Source organism: Bos taurus, chromosome 11 (assembly GCF_002263795.3).
Source record: "Bos taurus isolate L1 Dominette 01449 registration number 42190680 breed Hereford chromosome 11, ARS-UCD2.0, whole genome shotgun sequence".
In the NCBI taxonomy this organism is placed as follows: Eukaryota; Metazoa; Chordata; class Mammalia; order Artiodactyla; family Bovidae; genus Bos; species Bos taurus.
This window is the reverse complement of record NC_037338.1, coordinates 43,864,572-43,890,557: the sequence shown is the minus strand read 5'-3', so window position 1 is coordinate 43,890,557 and position 25,986 is coordinate 43,864,572. Positions and strand designations below refer to the sequence as shown.

General features: G+C 38.1%; 1 protein-coding gene across 5 annotated transcripts in view; it reads right to left on the bottom strand.

Moving 5' to 3' along the window:
- Positions 1 to 14,965: 14,965 nt before the first annotated feature.
- The window catches only part of SANBR (SANT and BTB domain regulator of CSR), a 62,839-nt gene continuing 51,818 nt past the window's right edge, over positions 14,966 to 25,986 (bottom strand). For 3 of the 5 annotated variants that reach the window (XM_024999403.2, XM_024999402.2, XM_059891747.1), the window contains 7 exons: positions 24,173 to 24,264; positions 23,299 to 23,316; positions 22,814 to 22,842; positions 22,662 to 22,735; positions 22,271 to 22,359; positions 18,401 to 18,492; positions 14,966 to 17,386 (listed from right to left, as the gene is read on the bottom strand). In XM_024999403.2, the coding sequence (XP_024855171.1) occupies positions 17,350 to 17,386; positions 18,401 to 18,492; positions 22,271 to 22,359; positions 22,662 to 22,735; positions 22,814 to 22,842; positions 23,299 to 23,316; positions 24,173 to 24,264 (431 nt within the window). In that variant the 3' untranslated portion in view covers positions 14,966 to 17,349. Of the gene's footprint in view, positions 17,387 to 18,400; positions 18,493 to 22,270; positions 22,360 to 22,661; positions 22,736 to 22,813; positions 22,843 to 23,298; positions 23,317 to 24,172; positions 24,265 to 25,986 lie in introns of those variants that run through there. The other 2 variants (XM_024999404.2, XR_003037161.2) reach the window with 2 other exon arrangements.

Sequence of the window (25,986 nt, the reverse complement as noted above, 5' to 3'; positions counted from 1 at the left end):
TGGGATTTTCCAGGCAAGAGTACTGGAGTGGGGTGCCATTGCCTTTAAGGACCAAAGTACATCATTCACCAAGTAAAAGGAAAAATGATAAATAGAAAACTTCTTCACTTTGTTCTCTCAGTCCTAAGGGTGGTGGTTGTACCTGCAAATACTCTTGTACCTCAATAACTTCTTTTCATTTTTTAAATTCTCCATTGCCTGCTTTCTAGTATTGACACCCATTTATTAAAACACCTGGGCTTCCCTGGAAGCTCTTCTGGTAAAGAATCTGCCTGCAAAGTGGGAGACCCTGGTTCAATTCCTAGGCCAGAAAGATCCCTTGGAGACGGGATAGGTTACTCACTCCGGTATTCTTGGGCTTCCTTGGTGGTTCAGCTGGTAAAGAATCTGCCTGAAATGTGGGAGACCTGAGTTCAATCCCTAGCTTGGAAGATTCTGCTGAAGGAAGGCATGACAACCCACTCCTGTATTCTTGCCTGGAGAATCCTCATGGAGAGAGGAGCCTGGCGGGCTACAGTCTATGAACCTGTAAAGAGTTGAACACGACTGAGTAACACAGTACAGTACAGCGCAGCACAGCACAACATTAAAACACCTAATACGGTTTCTATTCGCCGACATACAATTGTTTTATAGCCTTTAATCTTTAAACCATGTAAACTATTTTTAAAAATAAGAAAGAAATAGAACAAGGTGATTGGACTTAATCAGATACAAAGGTCTTTATAAAGCCATAGTAAATTAAGACAGTGTAGTTCTAGCACAGGATTAGACAAAGACCAATGGAAAAAGGTAGGATCCTGGAAAAGCTTATACATACTCAGAAACATGACACTATATGACAGGCACCATTATAAATTAAAAATGAGGCTGAAATCATTTTATATTTAAATGGAAAAAAATAAGAATCAGATCCTCACTTTATAGCACAGCCAAAGTCAATATCAGGTAGATTAAAGAGCTAGGTGTGAAAACACAAAACTTTAAAACTTCTGTTAGTAACTATTCCTATAAATTTTGAACAAGAACGGATTCCTTTTAAAAAAGCAATATTCATTTATCTGGCTACTCTGGATCTTAGTTGCAGCACTCGGGATCTACAGCTGCAGCCTTCAAACCCTTAGTTGTGGCATGTAGGATCTAGTTCCCTGACCAGGGATGCAACCCAGACCCCTGCACTGGGAGCTTAGAGTCTTAAGCCACTGGACCACCAGGGAAGTCCTAAAGAAAGGATTTCTTAAATAAGATGCAGAAGCTACTAACCATAAAGAAAAAAAAATTTGGCAAAAATGACTACTCTGAGCCACCAGGGAAGCCCCGCATTAAAATTAAATTCCATTAACAAAGGATCCTTAAACAAAGTGGAAAGCAATGCCACAGTCTGGAAGATAGAATCAATAAAGGATTAGTAGCCAAACTATAAAGATATGCTACAAAATCAGATTTGAAAAACTCAATAGAAAAGTGGTCAAGGGATAAAAACAGGCAGTTTTCAAAAGAGTAAACACATATGGACAAAAAACATCTGAATATATGCCCAACCTCAGTAGCAATTAAGGGCATACAAATAAAAATAACAAGTCACTGTTTCATACTCACTGAACTGATAAAAATTAAAGTCTATCAGTATGTGGTAACCATTCACAAACATTCAGACTCTCAAGGGAGAAACTAGAACTCTGAGGTGATCACATGATTTGTTTTGGCCAATTAAATGTGAGCAGAAATGATGTGTGTCACTTCTGTGCATAAACTTTCATAGCCAGAGTAGAAGCCCTTTAGTTCTCTGTCCCTCCCTCTCAGAACATGTGTCAGGATGGATCCTCTCAGGCCAGGTCCCTGAGTGACTGCAATGAACAGCCTTTCACTGCTGACCTGCACTGCAGTTGCAGCATGAAATAAACTCTGGAATTAAGCCACTGGTGGTTCTTGGTTGTGTGCCTGTGTGCTAAGTCGCTTCAGTTGTGTCCAAATCTAATGGAGTGGATTGCCATGCCCTCCTCCAGGGGCTCTTCCCCACCCAGGGATCGAACCCACGCCTCTTGTCTCCTGCATTGGCAGATGGGTTCTTTACCACTAGTACCACCTGGGAAGCCCAGTTCTTGGTTGTTGTGGCTTAATTTAGTCATCTTAATTGATATAACCTTCATTGTTGGTGACAAAGCAGAAATGATGGGGACCTTCACATGTATGCTAGCAGGCCAGGCGGTGGGGCAACTCTGGAGATTGGTTGACTCGTGCAACTCACAGATGCACAAAGACAATGATCAAATGTTTCTACTGCAGTGTTATTTTACAAAAAAATTTTTTTAGATAAACTCAATGCCCATTTACAGGAAATAAACACATATTTTTGTAGATTCACAGAATAGATGACTATGGAGTAGCTAAAATAAATAAACAAAAGTTATCTGTTTCAAAAATGTATAAATCTCAAAAATGCAGAGCATAAAAAATCAAATGAGCTACATAGAATGAGTTCATTATACTAAATTTAAATAGTATTTTATGTTGCGGATATATAGTATATGTAGTAAAAGTATAACAACATGCATGGGAATAATAGACCTATAGAATAAATATATAAAAGCACTGTTATGGGAATAGGCAATTCTGGTATTGAAGAAAGGGAGTGAAATTTAAACTTGATATTTTAAGTGGTGCTCCTTGTTTTGTTTTTTTAATCCTTTTCTTCATTTTTCTCATTTGCCTTCTAGGATTCCTTATGTATTTTAGCTAAAATTCCTTTTAACAGTTTTTTCCTCAATATTCTGTTTCCCTCTACAACCAATATGCATATGTGTACTTGGCAAGGAAGACTAAGCAAGCATCAAGCTTAATGGGACTTAAACTATGGTTTTCTTGTACTATGGCGCCACCTTACGGCAGCACTCTGGAGAGCGCACTGTACTGTAGCACAGATGTAGTGCAATATATATGCGTTCATATATTCTGAAAACATCAGAGTATATGCTTTCTTGATTTTTTTTATGCTCCTGAACACAACTTCGGCTGAGGTTTCCAGTGGTAGTCACTTAAAGATGGCATGTCACATAATAAAGTTCTCAGCCTCTCTCACAACAGTCACCTGACCTTTAAAAAAATACTAAGTTAGCACCTCAATACATAAGGCAAATGCTAACAAGGATAAAGGGGGAAATTAACAGGAACACAATAATAGTGGGGGACTTTAATACCTCAGCCACACCTATGGATAGATCAACCAAGCAGAAAATTAGCAAGGAAACACAAGCTTTAAATGATACAATGGACCAGGTAGACCTAATTGATATCTATAGGGCATTTCACCCAAAAACAATGGATTTCACCTTTTTCTCAAAGGTACAAGGAACATTCTCCAGGATAGATCACATCCTGTGCCATAAATCTAGCCTTGGTTACATTTTAAAAAATTGAAATCATTTCAAGCATCTTTTCTGGCCACAATGTATCTGTATATCAATGTATCTGATCACAAGTTGATGTAAGATTAGACATCAACTACAGGAAAAAAAAAACTATTGAAAATACAAATCTATGGAGGCTAAACAACACACTTCTGAATAACCAACAGATAATGGAAGAAATCAAAAAGGAAATCAAAGTATACATAGAAACAAATGAAAATGAAAACACAACTCAAAACCTATGGGATTCAGTAAAAGCAGTGCTAAGAGGGAGTTTCATAGCAATACAAGCCTACCTCAAGAAACAAGAGAAACATCAAATAAACAGCCTAACTTTACACCTAAGGGCAACTAGAAAAAGAAGAAAAGAATAATCCCAAAGTTAGTATAAGGAAATAAATCATAAATATCAGAGCAGAAACAAATGAGAAAGAAATGAAGGAGCCTATATCAAAAATCAACAAACTAAAAGCTGGTTCTTTGAGAAGATAAAATAGACAAACTGTTAGCCAGACTCATCAAGAAAAAAAGGAGAAGAATCAAATCAAAGAATTAGAAATGAAAAATGGAGAAATCACAATAGACAACACAGAAATACAAAAGATCATAGACTACTATGAGCAGTTATATGTCAATAAAATGGACCACTTGGAAGAAATGGACAAATTCTTAGAAAAGGATAACCTTTCAAAACCAAACCAGGAAGAAATAGAAAATCTTAACAGACCCATCCCATACAGAAATTGAAACTGTAATCAAAAATCTTCCAATAAGCAAAAGCCCTGGACCAGATGGTTTCACAGGTGAATTCTACCAAAAATTAAGAGAAGAGTTAACACCTCTACTACTCAAACTCTTCCAGAAAACTGAAGAGGAAGGTAAACTCCCAAATTCATTCTATGAGGCCACCATTACCCTGATACCAAAACCACACAAAGATACCACAAAGAAAGAAAACTACAGGCCAATATCACTGATGAACCCAGATGCAAAAATTCTCAACAAAATTCTAGGAAACAGAATCCAACAACATATTAAAAAGATTATACATCATGACCAAGTGGGCTTTATCCCAGGGATGCAAGGATTCTTAGATATTTGCAAATCAATCAATGTGACACACCATATTAACAAACTGAAAGATAAAAACCATATTATCATCTCAAGAGATGCAGAGAAAGCCTTTGAAAAAATTCAATACCCATTTATGATCAAAACTCTCCAGAAGGCAGGCACAGAAGGAACATACCTCAACATAATAAAAGCCATATACAACAAACCCACAGCAAACATTATCTTCAATGGTGAAAAATTGAAAGCATTTCCTCTAAAATCAGTAACAAGACAAGGGTGCCCACTCTCACCACTACTATTCAACATAGTTTTGGAAGTCCTAGCCACAGCAATCAGAGAAGAAAAAGAAATAAAAGGAATCCAAACTGGAAAAGAAGAAGTAAAACTCTGTTTGCAGATGACATGATCCTTACATAGAAAACCCTAAAGACACTACAAGAAAATTACTAGAGCTAATCAATGAATATAATAAAGTTGCAGGATACAAAATTAATATGCAGAAATCCCTTGCATTCCTATATACTAACTGAGAAAACAGAAAGAGAAATTAAGGAAACAATCTCATTCACTATTGCAACAAAAAGAATAAAATACTTAGGAATAAATTTACCTAAATAAACAAAAGACTTGTATATAGAAAATTATTATAAAACATTGATGAAAGAAATCAAAGATGACACAAAGATATGGAGAAATATGCCATGTTCATGGACTAGAAGAATCAATATAGTGAAAATGAGTATACTACCCAAAGCAATATATGGATTCCACACAATCCCTATCAAGCTACCAACAGTATTTTTCACAGAACTAGAGCAAATAACTTCACAATTTGTATGAAAACACAAAAAACCTCAAATAGCCAAAGCAATCTTGAGAAAGAAGAATGGAACTGGAGCAATCAACCTCCCTGACTTCAGACTATACTACAAAGCTACAGTCATCAAGACAGGTACAAAGACAGAAATACAGATCAATGGAACAAAATAGAAAGCCTAGAGATAAATCCATGCACCTATGGACCCTGGTGGCTCAGCAGGTAAGGCGTCTGCCTGCAATGAGGGAGACCTGGGTTCGATCCCTGGGTCGGGAAGATCCCCCGGAGAAGGAAAAGGCAACTCACTCTGGTACTCTTGCCTGGAAAATCCCATGGATGGAAAAGCCTGGTAGGCTATAGTCCATAGGGTCGCAAAGAGTCAGACAAGACTGAGCAACTTCACTTTCACATGGTCACCTTATCTTTGACAAAGGAGACAAAAATATACAATGGAGAAAAGACAAGCTCTTTATTAACAAGTGGTGCTGGGGAAACTGGTCAACCACCTGTAAAAGAAAGAAACTAGAACACTTTCTAACACCATACATAAAAATAAACTCAAAATGGATTAAAGATCTAAATGTAAGACCAGGAACTATGAAACTCTTAGAGGAAAACATAGGTAGAACACTCTCTGACATAAATCAATCACAGCAGGATCCTCTGTTATCCACCTCCCAGAGTGATGGAAATAAAAGCAAAAATAAACAAATGTGACCTAATTAAACTTAAAAGCTTTTGCACAATGAGGGAAAACCATAAGCAAGGTGAAAAGGCAGCTTTCAGAATGGGAGAAAATAATAGCAAATGAAACAACTTACAAAGAATTAATCTCTAAAATATACAAGCAGCTCATGCAGCTCAATACCAGAAAAATAAATGACCCAGTCAAAAAGTGGGCCAAAGAATTAAACAGACATTTCTCCAAAGAAGACATACAGATGGCTAGCAAACACATGAAAAGATGTTCAACATTATTCATCATCAGAGAAATGCAAATCAAAACCACAATGAGGTATCATCTCATGCTGGTCAGAACGGCTGTCATCAAAAAGTCTACAAGCAATAAATGCTGGAGAGGGTGTGGAGAAAAGGGAACCCTCTTACCCTGTTAGGAATGCAAACTGTTATAGCCCCTATGGAGAACAGTGTGGAGATTCCTTAAAAAACTGGAAATTGAACTGCCATACAAGCCAGCAATCCTACTGCTGGGCAATCACACCGAGGAAACCAGAATTGAAAGAGACACAAGTACCCCAATGTTCACTGCAGCACTATTACCTAGATGTCCATTGGCAGATGAATGGACAAGAAATGGTGGTACATACACATAATGGAATATTACTCACCTATAAAAAAGAAAGCATTTGAGTCAGTTCTAACGGGGTGGATGAAACTGGAGCCTATTATACAGAATGGAGTAAGTTAGAGAAACACCAACACAGTACATTAACTCATACATATGGAATTTAGAAAGATGGTAATGATGATCCTATATGCAAGACAGCAAAAGAGACACAGATGTAAAGAATAGACTTTTGGACTCTGTGGGAGAAGGCAAGGGTGGGATGATTTGAGAGAACATCATTGAAACGTGTATATTACCATATGTAAAACAGATGACCAGTGCAAGTTTGATTCATGAAGCAGGGCACCCAAATCCGGTGCTCTGGGACAACCCAGAGGGATGGGGTGGGGAGGGAGGTGGGAGGGGGGTTCAGTGTTGGGGGATACACACACACCTGTGGCTGATTCATGTTGATATATGGCAAAACCCACCACAATATTGTAGAGTAATTAGCCTCCAATTTAAATAATTTAAAAAAATAGTAACTTAGGACTTCCCTGGTGGTCCAATGGTTAGAAGCCACCTGCCAATGCAGGGGATGTGGCTTCAATTCCTTGTCTGGGAAGATTCCACATGCCTCAAAGCAACTACGCCCCTGTGTCACAGCTACTGAGCCCACGTGCCCTTAGAGCCTGTGCTCCGCAACATGAGAAGCAACCACAATGAGAAGACGTCACACCACATCCAGAGTAGTCCCTGCTCACCAAAACTAGAGAAAGCCTGTACACGGCAACAAAGACCCAGCACAGCCAATAAATTAAAAAAAAAACAACAACTGATAAACTCATTTAAAAAAAATACTAACCTAGACCTACCTACTCCAAAACCACCATCAGAGAGACTTACCCTGATTTGTTGGACAAAGATAGATGTCACTTAACAAAAATTCAGCTACGCTACTTACTGGGTAAAAGTCATGTTTCTTCCCTGAGTATATGACTCCATACGCTTAAACACTATCATATTATCATATCACTACTTATTGTTAGAAATGAATACACTTTAGAGACCCCTTTTTTGACAGTTGCCTGCATTTCTTGCTGAAGCTTCACTATTTCTTAATTTTTTTTAAATTCTCATAATTTCAATGAGCAGTAGTTTCTGGTTGCCTCATTTTAATTTGGGAAATATATTATCTATAGATAAGCATAGTCTAAAACAACAACCCACCATTCAAAAAGAACAAACGTGAACCCTGTATTGCTTGTTTCATATATAATTTTACTAACAGCATTAGAGGTATAGGGAGTCAAGATCAATAACATCAACAAGAGCAGTGAGAACATCTGACTGCTAAACTGTGGCCATGTTGTGAGTGTAACACAATTCAGAGAAGAGAGAGGTCAGCAGATTCATGGAAGAGGTTAGAGTTGAGTAGGGACTTGGAGCTAGAGGAAAACTTCAACAGGTAGCAAAAAGCACATGAGCAATCAAGATGGGGGGAACAGCCTGAGGTAAGGCCAAAAAATGGGAATGAGCATAATATATATAGTTATTTCAAAATAATAATGACCTAATAATGTTTCACATCTTTTTGAACACTTAACATATGCCAGACACGTTTTAAGTGCTTCACACACGTTACCCGGTTTAACACAGTATTATTGTCACCCAGAGCATACTACTCGGGTCATTCTTTTCTGGTCCTCTTAGACAAACTGCCATGTCTGGGACTCAGTTTCTCCACCTGTTTAAAAAAAGAGGCAGATAATACTGCACTGTGTGTATATGATGTACAGGTAAACACAAGAAGAGACTACATAGAAAATGATATATTTGTTAGGGTAAATTGGTAGATAAACAGCAGTAACTCTTGTTTACTTTTTTTTAAGGAACTTCCAGACTGTTTCGCAAAGTGCAAAACAGCTGCACCATTTTACATTCTGACCAGGAGTGCGTGAGGATTTCAATTTTGCACATTCTTGGAAACATTTATTAGGTGGCTTTTTGCTCATAACCATTCTACATGGTAAACAGTGGTGATTCATTGTGGCTTTCATTTGCCTTTCCTTGATGGCTAATGAGGTTGAGTATCTTTTCAAGCAGTTTTGGCCAGTCATTTTCTTTGGTGAAATGCCTATTCACATCCTTTACTATTTAAAAAAGTGGGTTGTCTTTTTAATGCTGAGTTTTAAGTGTTCTTTACATATTTTGGATATAAGTCCCTTATCAGATACATGATTTGTAAATATATTCTGCCATCCTATGGGTGGTCTTTTCACTTTCTTGATTGAATCCAAATGTTTTCAACCTGGTAAAGTCCAATTCATCTACTTTTGTTGCTGTTGCTTGTGCTTTTAGTGCCATGTCTAAGTATCCATGGCCAAATCCAAAGCTGTTAAGATTTACCCCTGAGTCTTCCTCTAAGAGTTTTACATTTCTTTTGTTAAGTTCATTCTTCAGTATTTTATTATTTTTGATGTTATTATAAAGGGGTTTTTAAAAATGTTATTTTCATATTTTTCTAGTGTATAAAAATGGATTTTTGTATATTGATCTTGTGTCCTGACATCCTGAACTTAATTACACGTTCTAATAGTTTTTTTTGGTGGATTTCTTGGGATTTTCTATATACAAGATAATGTCGTCTGTGATTAGATATGGGCTTCCCTCATATTCAGTTGGTAAAGAACCCGCCCGCAATGCGGGAGACCCTGGTTTAATTTCTGGGTTGGGAAGATCTGCTGGAGAAGGGATAGGCTACCCACTCCAGTATTCTTTATTAGGTATGTTTACTTCTTTTTCTATTTGAATGCATTTCATTTTCTGACATTGGAGACAAACTGCAAACCAACAAATACAGAAAAATAATGAAACGTCAGATTTGTGATTTGCACAAGAATAAACTATGATGATGTAATGAGTGACTTGGTAGCTATCTCAGATTGGGAACATAGAAATGCCTCCTGGGAAGATATCTAAAATCTGAAGTATAATAAAGAAACTTCTCTTAGCAGTGGGATAGCTAATGTAAAGGAACTAAAAGGTGGGAATGAGTTTACTTACTGGAGGAACAGGTAGACCATGCGACTGGAATGGAGTAACAGGAAGGGAAAGGAAACCTAACAGGCAGTCCAGAGCTAGGCCGAATGTGACTGTACAAACCTGGGCAATGGAAACTGGGTTTTATTCGCAGTTTGAAGAAGTGCTACTAGAGTGTTAAGCAGGGAAGTGATGTGATCTGAATCACACTTCAAAATTACTGTAATTGTTTTGTGGATAACAGAGGTTGAAGTGGGAGCTGGAAGCACGTAGGAGCCTTGAGATGTTACTAACCTGGAGTAGTAGGCTACGGCGATGGAGAGAAGCGAATGGATACAGCGTATGTATGGGACTTGCTGATGAAATTGGATGCGGGGAGCGAAGGGAAAAGAGGAATGATGAATAATTTCTAGATACTCAGCTTGTGCACTTGAGTGGGCAGTGGTGCCATTTACTGAGCAAGCAGGGAGTTGGTGGTGGGTTGGGGAGCTACATCACAAGTCATGCTTCTATCATGTCAAGTTGGTGACACTTACTGATATTCCAAATACAAACGTCAAGTAGGCAGTTGGATTAAATAAGACTAGAACCACAGAGAGGGAGTTGGGGTCACTTGTTTTCAGTATGAAGGAGCTACCAGTAAGGCAGAAGGCATTCCAGGAGAAAATGTTTTAGGCAATCCACAGTGAAACTGTTTCAAATGCTACAGGCCTAGTATGTGAGTTACTTTAGCTCCCTGAAAGTTTTTCTCTACCTGGAAAATGGGAGTAATACCCGGTCTGGGGGTTGCCTGTAAGACTAAAGGCAAGAGGCACTCAGAGAGCCAGCGAAATCTCAGCACATACATTTAGCAACTACACTTTTACCACCACCTCTAGTTCATAAGAACTGGTCTTGGCATAGGCAAGCAGAAAAAGCAAAACCAGCTACATTTTCTGAAGGAAAGATAACCTTGGAAGAAGAGCTGCTCTAAAACAATGGCTGCAGCCTCTCTCTCCTTCAGTACACCTCACTAAAAACAGCACAGGTCACTACCACCTATCAGGAAATAGATTTCCTACCTAACTCTTCCTATAAATCCTGTTTACACTGGTTAAGTAAAGCAAGCCTTTGAGTATAACAAAATAACAAATGATGCCACAGCAACTACTTAAGTATTAGGCACCTCTCACCTTTCTTGCACTGAACACACATCAGTCTTAACAACTCAAGTTAGAGGAAGAGGGGTATCCATCTCTCATTTTAAAAACTTTAAGGCCAATTCCCAAATATTAAAATAACAATGCAGCAATAATACTAGTTAACATTTCTATTAGCCAGAAAACATTGTATTTTAGATGTCTAAAACATTTAATCCTCCAACTATCCTTTTGGAAATAATATCATTCCCATATCATCCTTCTCAATAGACCAGCCTTATAATTTTATTATTATTGGCTGTGAGTGAGGCATGCAGGATCTTATTCCCTGACCTTAGTTTTCAGGCCAGGGACTGAACCTGTCCCCTCTGCCTTGGAAATTGGAGTCTTAACCACTGGACGACCAGGGAAGTTTATCTGTGCTCACTCAAGTCCAACTCTTTGCCACCCCTTGGCTCCTCTGTCCATGGAATTTTCCAGCCAAGAATACTGGAGTGGACTGCCATTCCTTCTCCAGGGGATCTTCCTGACCCAAGGATTGAACCTGTATCTCCTGCACTGCAGGCAGATTCTTTACCACTGTGCCACAGGGGAAGCCCTCAGGGAAGTCTCTAGATCAGTTTTAAATGAGAGGATTAAGCCTATTAGTTCGCTGATTCCTAAAATGTCAACATTCCTCTTGCCATCTCCTATTTGACCACTTCCAATTTGCCTTGATTCATGGACCTAACATTCCAGGTCCCTATGCAATATTGCTCTTTACAGCGTCAGACCTTGGTTCCATCACCAGTGACATCCACATCTGGGTGTTGTTTTTGCTTTGGCTCCGTCTCTTCATTCTTTCTGGAGTTATTTCTCCACTGATCTCCAGTAGCATATTGGGCACCTACTGACCTGGGGAGTTCATCTTTCAGTATTCTACCATTTTGCCTTATTCTGTTCATGAGGTTCTCAAGGCAAGAATACTGAAGTGGTTTGCCATTCCCTTCTCCAGTGAACCACATTCTGTCAGAACTCTCCACCATGACCCGTCCATCTTGGATGGCCCTACATGGCACAGCTCATAGTTTCACTGAGTTAGACAAGGCTGTGGCCCATGTGATTACATTGGTTAGTTTTCCGTGATTGTGGTTTTCAGAATGTAGAGTACAGAACGAAGCAGGGAAAAGGGTAATAGAGTTTTGCCAAGAGAATGAACTGGTTATAGCAAACACCCTCTTCCAAGAACACAAGAGAAGGCTCTACACATGGACATTACCAGATGGTCAACACCGAAATCAGATTGTTTATATTTTTTGCAGCCAAAGATGGAGAAGCTCTATACGGTCAGCAAAAGCAAGACCGGGAGCTGACTGTGGCTCAGATCATGAAATCCTTATTGCCAAATTCAGACTGAAATTGAAGAAAGTAGGGAAAACCACTAGACCATTCAGGTACGACCTAAATCAAATCCATAATGATTATACAGTGAAGTGAGAAATAGATTTAAGGGATTAGATCTGATAGACAGAGTGCCTGAAGAACTATGGACGGAGGTTCGTGACATGGTACAGGAGACAGGGATCAAGACCATCCCCATGGAAAAGAAGTGCAAAAAAGCAAAGGAGAAAAGGAAAGATATAAGCATCTGAATGCAGAGTTCCCAAGAATAGCAAGGAGAGATAAGAAAGCCTTCCTCAGTGATCAATGCAAAGAACTAGAGGAAAACAAGAGAATGGGAAAGACTAGAGATCTCTTCAAGAAAATTAGAGATACCAAGGGAACATTTCATGCAAAGAAGGGCACAATATAGGACAGAAATAATATGGACCTAACAGAAGCAAAAGATATTAAAAAGAAGTGGCAAGAATACACAGAAGAACTGTACAAAAAAGATCTTCAGGACCAAGATAATCACGATGGTGTGATCACTCACCTCGAGCCAGACATCCTGGAATGCGAAGTCAAGTGGGCCTTAGGGAGCATTATTATGAACAGAGGTAGTGGAGGTGATGGAATTCCAGTTGCTTGCACTCAATATGCCAGCAAATTTGGAAAACTCAGCAGTGGCCACAGGACTGGAAAAGGTCAGTTTTCACTCCAATCCCAAAGAAAGACAATGCCAAAGAATGTTCAAACTACCACATAATTGCACTCATCTCACACACTAGTAAAGTAATCCTCAAAATTCTCCAAGCCAGGCTTCAACAATACATGAGCCGTGAACTTCCAGATGTTCAAGCTGGTTTTAGAAAAGGCAGAGGAACCAGAGATCAAATTGCCAACATCCGTTGGATGATCGGAAAAGCAAGAGAGTTCCAGAAAAACATCTATTTCTGCTTTATTGACTATGCCAAAGCCTTTGACTGTGTGGATCACAATAAACTGTGGAAAATTCTGAAAGAGATGGGAATATCAGACCACCTGACCTGCCTCTTGAGAAACCTATATACAGGTCAGGAAGCAACAGTTAGAACTGGACATGGAACAACAGACTGGTTCCAAGTAGGAAAAGGAGTACATCAAGTCTGTATATTGTCACCGTGCTTATTTAACTTCCATGCAGAGTACATCATGAAGAACGCTGGGCAGGAAGAAGCACAAGCTGGAATCAAGATTGCCGGGAGAAATACCAATAACCTCACATATGCAGAAGACACCACCGTTATGACAGAAAGTGAAGAACTAAAGAGCCTCTTGATGAAAGTGAAAGAGGAGAGTGAAAAAGTTGGCTTAAAGCTCAACATTCAAAAAACGAAGATCATGGCATCTGGTCCCATCACTTCATGGCAAATAGATGGGTAAACAGTAGAAATAGTGGCTGACTTTTATTTTTGGGGGGCTCCAAAATCACTGCATAAGGTGACTGCGGTCATGAAATTAAGAGGCTTACTCCTTGGAAGAAAAGTTATGACCAACCTAGACAGCATATTAAAAAGTAGAGACATTACTGTGCCAACAAAGGTCCATCTAGTCAAGGCTATGGTTTTTCCAGTAGTCATGTATGGATGTGAGAGACTATAAAGAAAGCTGAGCACCGAAGAATTGATGCTTTTGAACTGTGGTGTTGGAGAAGACTCTTGAGAGTCCCTTGGACTGCAAGGAGATACAACCAGTCCACCCTAAAGGAAATCAGTCCTGAATATTCATTGGAAGGACTGATGTTGAAGCTGAAACTCCAATACTTTGGCCACCTGATGCGAAGAGCTGACTCACTGGAAAAGACCCTGATGCTGGTGGGATTGAAGGTGGGAGGAGAAGGAGACAACAGAGGATGAGATGGTTGGATGGCATCACCAACTCAATGGGCATGAGTTTGAGAGTTGGTGATGGACAGGGAGGCCTGGCGTGCTGCAGTGCATGGGGTTGCAAAGAGTTGGACATGACTGAGCTACTGAACTGAACTGAAGCCTCTTAGAATTGGACTGGCTAGGTAGCCCCCATGCCTTTTAACTGGGAGGTGTGAAAATAGAATAGTTGAGGATTGAAGAATTACTTCGAGATGTTGAAGATAAAAGGTTTTTTGTTTGTTTTTATACATTTGCCTTTGGCAGATTAGTGTGGTGGGCTTCCCAGGTGGCTCAGTGGTAAAGAATCTGCCTGCCAAGCAGGAGATGTGAGTTTGATACCTGGGTCAGTAAGATCTCCTGGAGAAGGAAATGGCAACACACTCCAGTATTCTTGCCTGGGAAATCCCCTGGATGAAGGAGCCCAGTGGGCTACAACACAACCTAGTGGGCGCACACACACACTTAGCATGACAGGGCTTCAGCTTCAGCTTCCAAAGCACTCAGCACAGCTCACAATACCTGGCTAAGAGTTCTGAAGAAGGACAATAACAAAATAATGCAACAGTTATAAATCACCTTTTCTGCAATATTTTATCCCTTAAATGTTTGCTGAAGTCCTTACCAGGTTAGTTTTTTTTTTTTTTTTTTTTTTAGTGAAGTCGCTCAGTTGTGTCTGACTCTTTGTGACCCCATGGACTGGAGCCAGATTCTCCTGGCAAGAATATTGGAGTGGGTTGCCATTTCCTTTTCCAGGGGATCTTCCTGACCCAGGGATCGAATCCAGGTCTCCCGCATTGCAGGCAGATGCTTTAACCTCTGAGCCACCTGGGAAATGTACAAAATTCATTTCTTCCATGAAAACCTATGACCTGGAGCCCATCTGAACTTTTTGAGAAGATGCAATGATTCAGATCAAGGGACTCTACAAACAACTTTTGTCATTAATGTTTATTTCAATTAAATAAATGTGAATTCAGAATTAATGTAAGATAAAACCTCAAAGTATTTAGCAAAACAAATGCTATTATGAACTTGATTAAAATGTTTGTGTTACCTGTGTTATGAACTACAGACATTCACAAAATTTAAAGCACATTCTGAAGAAAATAAAATTCTGATAAATTCTGTTTGTAAAAATCAATTTAGTGGTACAGTCCCCTTGGGGAAGAAGCAATCTGCCTTGTTACCATCAATTAAAAATCAAATGAGATATTTTCCTCTTTCAGTTGTGACCGTCACAGCAAACCTAAATCCTTTTTTGATCACAGAATACAGTAAACAAGACTGGTATTTAACAGGTCTTACAGATCATGTAGTATAAAACATTTTCTTTTGCAAATAAAATGTATAAACTATTTCAAAAATATCAAACCATTGAAAAATATGTCGACTGCAACAAAATTTCCAAACAGAAGTTCAAAAATCTTGGCAAAGCTATGCATGTAACATCAAATAAAACCTAGCTTTATTTACCAAATAAAATATTCATTAAAAATACATAACACTTCAACATTTCAATAGAAATTGCTGTTCTGTCATACACTAGCAAGTCTGTTTTCTAAATAATTTGAAGAAAATTTCTAAGATAAATGAAGACTAAAAATAAAAACAATGCAAATTAAAGTGTTTTAGAGACCTACATATAAGTAATTTCCAAACACATAACTGTTATATGATTATGGTTTGGAACAAATTTTCCCTGAGCACTCTTTCTGCTTGGTTAGAAAAACTGATTTCTCCTGAATAATTAGATTTTTCACCCATCAAGTGTATCTGGGAATCTTTCCTTCCAGACATCTCTAAAGTAATAACTGATTGTAACCATCTTAAGGGGCTATTTGAATGGCTATAGAATTATGGTTGAGTTTTAGTGTCCTAAGAACTGTACAGTGGGTGTCTTATACAACTGAAATGATTTACTATCCTAAAACTATCAACAGTTGTTTTAACAACTTCAGAATCCAAATTTCTTTTAACAAATTCAGCTGTTTTAACTAGCTTCACAGAAGAAAGAAGTAATAATCAGTAATTCCAGACCAATAAATACATATTAAAAACTGAAAAAAGAGTTGGATTAACATTGTGATTTCTCTGGAATAACACTGAAAAAAATTAAGCCTTCTGCCCAAAACAGGAAATACTTCACCTTAAAATTTTACGTAACTCAGTTTTGAGATCTGTCACTTCTTAAAAGTCATGCAAGCATAAAATTAGCATCACTGGAAATTTCGTCACATAAATGGCAGTTCTCAATGCCATCACAAGATTTACAGCCCAAAGACATACATAATCAGTGCACATGTACAGTACCACTACTAGATGTGTTCCCCTAATTTTTTAAGATCTTAAAAAACTCTTAGCTATTTGAGAGTTTAGGCCTCTTCTCTTTCAAATAAATAAAGTGTAACAAATGCCTTGGAGTCTTAACTATATAAATTTCTAAATACTAATTTTTTACATAGCCTAGCATCACACTGATAGCTAACGGTGAATGATGTTGGATTTGTGATCTCTGAAGAAGATTTCAGCTTCAGAACTAGGGACCAAGCTTGATCACTCAAGAGCTTTTGTGTAGGAGAATTCTATTAAAGTATAAAAAGGGACAGAGAAACCTTCTGACATAGACATCAGAAAGGGGATGGAGAGTGCCCTCCCTCCATAGTCTTATCAAGGCCTTATATACTTTGATCAGACCCACTCCCACAACATTCATCTTAAATTAACAAGATTCGAACTAACAATAGAAAGGTCTTACCAGATCCACTCCCACAAAAAACATCTTATTATAACAAGACTAGTCAGAAGGTTCTTGTTAAGAAGGATAAACATGTCCTAGAACAAGACACATTGCTGTTACATAATCATTAGTATAGAGCTTAAGGAAAAACATACCCTTGAGTCATTAGCTGTGGGCTTAAAGAAAAAATGTTTTACGTGACTAATGTAGAAAAAAAATGTTTGTCCTTTTCTCCTTGAGAGCCCCAGGCTCCTATCTCCTTCTCGAGGGCCCCAGATCCCTTCCTCCTCTGTGAGGGCCCTGGACCCCTTCCTGTTTGAGGGCCCCAGACTCCTTATCAACCTACCTAAGAATGAATTCTCTCAACACCAAAGGAAAATCAGATTTAAGAAGTTTCATATTTACAATTTCATAAGACTTAACTATATATTTCCCTTACCACTAGATTTTTGTGGCTTTCAAGAATATTTAATAAATAACTTAAAACATTTAGAAGTAATCATTCCAAAGATCTTCAAGTAAGCAATTTCAAGTGTCCAGAGGTATGTCTTCTGTCTTCTTATATTTAAAGGTGCTTTACACAGGCCGACCTTGACCAAAACGACTTTTAGACCTAGATTTTTTTAAACAGAAAAGAACGTAAGAGGTGCTTCTAAAACAACAAGAAGTTGCCACTGCTTTATGTTAAGTCTGATTGACACTGTCAAAATTTAAAGCAAATTCATGTACCTCCATAACCCACTTTAAAAATTCTTGGAGTGAAATGTATTTTGGAATTCAGGCCTTTTTTAATTTGGTGGAGATAATATGTACATACATTGTATATTATGAATCTGGAGTAGTGCCCCATAACCAAACACATGAGTACTTCTTTACTGACCTAAATGAGCATTTACGTTAAGATAAATAAAAACTACAAATAGCACCACAGTAGCTCAGATCAGTAGCCACAAATGTATGAAAAAAACTTTGGGCTTTCTGAGTTTTCTGGATTTCAGAATTGCAGATAAGGCATTTGGATCTGTAGTATTAATGATCAAATTTCAGTAACTGCTAATCTTTCAAAGAAAATTTGTGCTGTCAAATGACAAAGAACATACAAGTTAGATATTCTTTTTCTTTGGCCCCATTGCACAGTATGAGGGATCTTAGTTCCTGGACCAGGAATTGAACCCTGGCCCCCAGTAGTGGAAGCATGGAGTCTTAACCACTGAACCTCCAGGGAAGTCCCACAAATTAGATTTTATCAAGAGAGAACAAGAAATAAGAAAAGTTCAATGATTTATATAAAGTAGTAATACATTATCAATAAACAGCGTAAAGATCCTGCTAGTTTGCAGTGGCACTGCAGCTTACATTTGTCAGCTGTTGGCTCAGAACCGAGCTGACTCAATAAACAAAAAACTGATTTTAAAAAACTATACTTTCATTAAATTTTGTCATCATGACCTTTTAAAGTCTTAACTCTTAAGTTAAAATCTGGTTCTGACTAATGTCTTGATGATCTAATCTCCAAACAAAATAAAACCAAATTATGTGCTTCTAGCGTTCATATGATTTTTCCCTTAAGAAAAAAAAAAATCATCACTTCAAAACTGGCATTCTGAATTCACTTCTGCTGATTTACCTTGTGTTTTTTTCCGAGCTGCTCTGCCGAGCACTGACTGGCACTGAGGCCTTGATTTGTGCTTCAAGCCTGGAATAAATACCTCCTGCAAACTGTAAAGGAGCAAAATTAAGTTACTATCTATATGGAACCAATAGAAGAAGTTTGGCTTTATTGAAACAGCATTACTTTTTAATTTAGAAGCAATTTTTTTTTAATTAAAAAGTTTAGCTCTTTGAGTTATAATTTATACGTACTACTTTAAAATTCACCCTATTTAGTGTACTGTTCTGAGTTGAATTTTGACAAATGCATACAGCTGTGTGAACACTTATAAGGGAGACATAACCCAGTTCCATCACCCCAAGAAAATCCCCTGGTGCCCCCTTTTAAGGCCAATGATTTGACGACTTTCTGGCAACCATCAACTTCTGGGTTTTTTTTCTTGGCTGGTCTGTGTAGTTTGCAGGATCTTAATTCCCTGACCAAGGATAAAACTTGTGCCCTTGGCAGTGAAAGAACAGAGTCCTAACCACTGGACCGCCAGGAAATTCCCCTACTTATCTGTTTTATGTCCTTACACCTTTGCACTTTGTAGAACCTTATATATATACAGAATCATGTAGCTTACAGCCTTCTGAATAGGGCTTCTTTCACTTACCATAATGTGCAGGTGATTCATCTATGTTGCAGCATGTATTAGTAGCTCATTCTTTTTTATATACACTGCGGTCTCATTCACTTATCAAATAAAGGACATTTGGGTTGTTTCTAGTTTTTAACAATTCTAAATAAAGCCCTTGTAAAGATATGTGAAATGATCTGCATGGTGAGTAAACCTTAAACAATATAAGAAACAGCCAAACTGTTTTCCAAAGTAGCCATTCCCTTTTGCACCCTTGCTAGTTACATATGACAGTTCCAGTTGCTCTATATTGTTGTTAGCATATTAAAAAAAATTTTTTTAGACATTTTAGTGGGTGTATAGTGGTATCTTGTTGAGGGATTAATTTATGTTTCCCTAATGACTAAGAAGGCCAAAGAGGCTATCTGAGGAGGTTTCACTAATAGCTGAGGAAAGAAGTAAAGTGAAAGGCAAAGGAAAAAAGGAAAGATACACCCAACTGAATGCAGAGTTCCAGAGAAAAGCAAGGAGAGATAAGAAGGCCTTCTACAAATGAACAATGCAAAGAAACAGAGGAAAACAACAGAATGGGAAAGACTAGAGATTTCTTTAAGAAAACTGGAGATGTCAAGGGAACATTTTATGCAAGGATGGGCACGATAAAGGAAAGAAACAGTATGGACCTAACAGAAACAGAAGGGATGAAGAAGGGGTGGCAAGAATATACAGAAGAACTATACAAGAAAGGTCTTAATGACCCAGATAACCACCATGGTGTTGTCACTCACCTAGAGTCAGACATCCTGGGGTACGAAGTCAAGTGGGCCTTAAGAAGCATCCCTACAAACAAAGCTAGTGGAGGTGATAGAATTCCAGTTGAGCTATTTCAAATTCTAAAAGATGATGTTGTTAAAGTGCTATACTCAGTATGTCAGCAAATTTGCAAAACTCAGCAGTGGCCATACGAATGGAGAAGGTCAGTTTTCATTTCATTCCAAAGAAGGGCAATGTCAAAGAATGTTCAAACTACTGCACAACTGTACTCATTTCACATGCTAGCATGGTAATACTCAAAATCCTTCAAGCTAGGCTTCAACTGTATGTGAACTGAGAACTTCCAGATGTACAGATGGGTTTATAAAAGGCAGAGGAAACAGAGGTCAAATTGTGAACATTTGTTGGATCATGGAAAAAGCAAGGGAATTCCAGAAAAATGTCTACTTCTGCTTCATTGACTACGCTAAAGCCTTTGATTGTGTGGATCATAACAGCTGGAAAACTCTTAAAGAACTGGGAATACCTTACTTGTCTCCTGAGAAACTATGTGGGTCAAGAAGCAACAGCTAGAACCAGACAGGGAACAACGGACTGGTTCAAAACTGGGAAAGGAATATGTCAAGGCTAAATACTGTCAACCTGCTTACTTAACTTTTACACAGAGTATATCATGTGAAATGCTAGGCTGGATGAATCACAAGCTGGAATCAAGACTGCTAGGAGAAATATCAACAACCTCAGATATGCAGATGATACCACTCTAATGGCAGGAAGTGAAGAGGAACTGAAGAGACTCTTGATAGGAGGTAGTGAAAAGCTGGCTTGAAACTCAACATCAAAAAACTAAGATCATGGCATCTAGTCCCATCATTTCATGGCAAATAGAAGCAGAAAAAGTAGAAGCAGTGACAGATTTTACCTTCTTGGACTCCAAAATCACTGTGGACACTGCAAAATTTCATGGTGAAAATTTTGACTGCAGCCATGAAATTAAAAGACGCTTGCTCCTTGGAAGGAAAACTAAGTCAAACCTAGCCAGCATATTCAAAAGCAGAGCTACCACTTTGCCGACAAAGGTTTGTATAGTCAAGGCTATGGTTTTCCCAGTAGTCATGTATGGATACAAAAATTGGATCATAAAGAAGACTGAGCACCAAAGAACAGATGCTTTCGAATTGTGGTGCTGGAGAAAACTCTTGAGAGTCCCCTGGACTGCAAGGAGATCAAACCAGTCAATCCTATAGGAAATCAACCCTGAATATTCATTGAAAGGACTGATGCTGAAGCTCCAATACTGTAGCCACCTGATGTGAACAGCTGACTCACTGGCACAGACTCTGATGCTGAAAAAGACTGATGGCAAGAGGAGAAGTGGGCAGCAGAGGGTAAGATAGTTAGCATCACTCCTCCAATGGACAAGAGTCTGAGCAAACTTCAGGAGATAGTGGAGGACAGAGGAGCCCTGGTATGCTACATCCCATGGGGTCACAAAGAGTAGGACAAGACTTAGTGACTGAACAACAATAATAATGACTAATGGTGTTTCTGGTGGTGGCTCAGCAGTAAAGAATCTGCCTGCACTGCAGGAGACAGGAATTCAATCCCTGGGTCAGGAAGATCCTCTAGAGAAGGAAATCCTCTGCTCCAGTATTCTTGCCTGGGAAATCCCATACACAGAGGTGCTGGTGGACTACAGTCCAGGGGGTCACAAAAGAGTTGGACAAGACTTAGCAAAAACAAACAAAAAAGATGACTCATGTTGCCATCTTTTCCTGTGTTTCTTTGCTACCTTCTCTCATGAAGTCTATGGTTAATTTTTTGCCTGCTTCTTTTTACTGGGCTGTTTATTTTCTCACAGTTTATGACTTGTTTTTTTCATTCTCTTAATAATGCCTTTCAAAAAGAAGTTTTAACTTTTGATGAAATCCAATTTTTTTCTTTTATGGATCATGATTTTGGTGTTGGAGCTAAGAAATATTTGTCTAACCCATGGTGATGAAGATTTTTTTTCCTGTTCTTGTAGGGAAGTAAATTTTTCAATAAAAGCATGAGGGGCAAAAGTTACTGTAAATATATGATACTGATACTAATAATGATATATAATGTTATAACTAATATGTAATTCAGTAAGAGTACAGGTATTTCTTTTTATCATTTTTATAGCAAGATAACATCTTAAAGATAACATCTAAGCACGATACAGAGCTGATAAAGTTAGCAACTCCAGGAGGTCACCTTCCACGATGAGTTGATCTGTTCTTGGATACTATACTTTCAGCGACAGTGTACTTTACTGTGTGTGTTACACAGTATGGACCATACGAGGTGGTGAAAAACTTTTCTGTGAATGAACTGGCTAACTGGTACAGAATATAAAAATATATTAAAAATTTACTCTTTTAAAATCATAAAGCATCTTTATACTTATGATGAAAATAAAGGAGGAAAGAGTACTAAGCGAGCACCATACATGAGTATGTAATTCTTACTTCTTTTGCTTCCTTTGACCTGACTCGATCCAGATCACCCAATCTCATCTTTATTAGGTGCCCAGTAATTTCAGACATCCGCCGCTGATCTGAAATGTAAAAATTAGTAAATCTTACTTTTTATGAAGATGTTTAATTATTCAGCCTTCTTGAAAGTGGAAGCAGTGGATGAAAGTCAGTCTGAGAGACCTCAGAATGACGGATGCATGAAACCACACATTATCTACTGGGGTTGTCTAGTAATGAAACTCTGGTTGATGCCTAAGGAAATGTGCTAATTTTGGGCCTTATTTCAGTTGGAACCTTTAAAGCTATTCAGCATTCTTTATAAAAGACTCCTATCATTGCTATTTATATCCAATTTGTACAGTACCCAAATATTACTACTTACCATCTTCTCTTTGTGCATCTTGGTTGAATCTCAAGGATCTTGTGGCATCCCACTTATTCTTCTGCATACTCACACTATTAAAAAAATTAAACAAAAATCAGCATTGATGTTTTTAGAGTGAACATCTGACTGGATTAAGGAGTAATACTCACATGAAAGGAGACACATCTCTAGAAGTTGACTAAAAAAAAGTAGACAACATTGAGGCCCAATTAGAACATATTTACTGATTAGCATTATAGGTAATAACAAAAAAGAGTTTACATTTATTGGGTACAAGATACTGTACCAAGAGCATTACAAGCATTGTTTCATTGAAGCCCTGCAACAACCATGTGAGACAGATGCGATTATTATCTCTATATTAAAACAGTTTCAGAGGAGTTAAGAAACTTATCCAAAGGGAAAGAGGCCTAGAATTTGAACCTGTTTTATCTGACCTGGAAGCCCCACACCTCTAATGCAGTCTTTAAGAATTCACTCATTCTGTGCCTGTGGTCCTTAACATGGAGATGAATGTGCAATCCATCCAACATATACTGTGTAGAATGTGTCCCCACCCCAGTTTTTCACACATTTTTAGAATCCACAGTTCCTCTTTTAGCCAACAGTAGTTATACTGTTTTCTTATTCCTACCTGGCTTTTTACTCCTTCCTTTGAAGGCATGAGGAAATAAGAATAATTTTAAAAGGTCATAAAATATAATCAATTCTAAAAATTGTTTTATTTTTTGAATAAGTAATACTGGTTCAAAATTCAAGAAGTATAAATAGGACAAAGTAAAAAAGTTTCTGTCCTTCCCGCTAGATATCCAATTCCCTTCCTTAGAGGCAACCAATTTTATCAATTTCTGATATAGCTTTCTATAGCTATTTTATGGATATATAAGAAAATTCATATATATTCCTTTATCTAGTCTACATAAATGGTAGCATAATATACCACTATACATACTGCTCTGCACTTTGCCTTTTTTCTTCTTACAGTTAATTTGCAATGGCGTGTTAGTTTCTGGTATAAAGTGATTCAGCATATACTCTGGAGTGGATAGCCATTCCCTTCTCTAGGGAATCTTCCCAACACGGAGATCAAACCTGGGTTTCCCACACTGCAGGTAGATTCTTTACTGTCTGAGCTACCAGGGAAGCCTATTATATATATATTTATATATATATTCTTTTTCACATTCTTTTCCATTGTAGTTTATTATAAGACTTTGAATATAGTCCCCTGTGCTGTAGGATCTTGTTGTCTATTTTATACATAGTAGTTTGTATATGCTAATCCAAAACTGCTAATTTATCTTTCTTATACTTCACTTTCCTTTCTTCATGTGTCAATATACCTTAGAGATCTTTAATCTCAGTCTTCATAGAGATTCTTCACTCATTTTTACACTGCTAGCATTCCACTGTGGTACTCGTAGCTCTTCTTTTTCGGATTTTTCCTGGATGTATCTGCTTATTTCTTAATACAAACTTTAGAATAGTAATAGATAATTTATAGTTACCTTCTCCAGTGCCTTTTCTTTCTTCTGACCACAGGGTGAAGACATCTGCTTTTTTGGTTGTTTAGTGAACTTCTTTGGCTTCTCCTTTTTCCCTAATAATAGAACATTAGTGTTATCAGTCCATGCACTTGTCACATCCAAAGAATAAAATCACTGAAAAAATAAAACACTGTTTTTAAAAACTAAGAAATTACCTTTGGGTAAAAAGTAAATATATGGAGAAATCAAACTAAAAGTGCTTTATAGAGGTTCATTTACTTTTCTTCTTTCTACTTGGCGAAAATCTTAGGAAAAAAATGAGGGCAATGAATTCCAAGTCCCAATGAAATTAAATGTAGAAAAATGTTGGGGAAATTACACATATTTCCCTGAATCTAATGTGACAGTGGAGTCATCTCCTAATTCCAAATTTTTCAATATAAAAAATAACTGTAACCCAAAAAATCACAAATTGAGAAGGGGAGGAAAGAAGGGTTCACACACACAATCTTTAAAATGCCTTTGTTCACACAGGAGGTTGGGCTATAAGGGTAAAAATGGAGGTAGACCATAAATGATCCTAGGAAGAAGCAGATCTGGGATAAACTGTATTCAAAATGAGGGCATTCCTGCTATGAACATTCAGACCTTACTCTTGGCTGACAGTTTAGTGGAGAAAGGAGACAGGCCAAAAAAGAGGGAGGGGAAAGAAGTATTTCTCTAAAAAGAAGGTTGGAAGGTTGATAATGATACATTAGATTGTTGTTTCCCAATTATCAATTATTTGCACACCATCTTTACAGTTTTTGCTCTATCTTAAAAAAGAAACTTCATCACTACCATAAATGAAAACCTGTAAAATGTGCTACATAGAAGACAATCTTGAAGATAACAGAATAAAGACAAAACAACATCTAGAATCCAGAGAGATTTATTTTTCTGCTGGCCCTGGGCCCCTGACATGTGTGTCTCTGTTAATGTGGGAGATTAACAAGTGTTATATTGCTAAAAGCCGTGACAGGGTGGGCTACATGATAACAGCAGTGTGAAAGGGTGGAAAATTCCTCCCCCGCAAATGATGATAAAAACAGAACAAAAATAGTATGAACAATCATCTGCAGGTACTGGAGAATAATCAAAGGAAGAGAGAAAGTTCACTGTTTACATGTGAAAAAAGCTTTCTTATCTGAGGGCACTTTCCCCCTCCCCAGCTCAGGGAGGAAAATTATAACCTTGAGTTGCAGGGAGAAAATGATAGAGTTCAAAGCAACAGAGAAGCTAGGTATTCAAAGGGGAAAATTTGGAAATAAGAAAGAGATCTGAGGCCTAAAATGTGAATATGAACTAATTCTGAGCTGAATGTTAAACTATGCAAGTACACGGGAGACCCTAGGAAGCTCAGCTAAAAAGGCAAGCAGAAACTAGGGTGGTGTTGATCACTGGAAGACAGAACTGCTCTCTGTGAGAGGAGGCACATTTCCTGTGCCTTTGAATGACTTCCCCAAACTGTCTTTAGCTTGCGCTTCTGAGAGTCTTGCTGGCTTGAATTATCACAGGTCAGACCTGGGACTGGAAAAACAAGTAGGAATCTAGGGGAACCCCAAAGCAAGAAACCACCAAGCAGCTGAGCCCCCAATAAATTCTTTCCCTGGCTGACCACTAAACTCCCCAGACTGTCATCCTGCAGATGCTGCCACCCTCCGTGGTGACTGCTGAGGAGCTGGGGGAATGCAAGAAGCAAGGTGAACAAGGAACAGGATTGGCCCCAGATAGCTGAGGTGCACATGAGAGGAATAAGTTTAGTGAGCCCAGAGGCCTGCATCTTCCCATACACA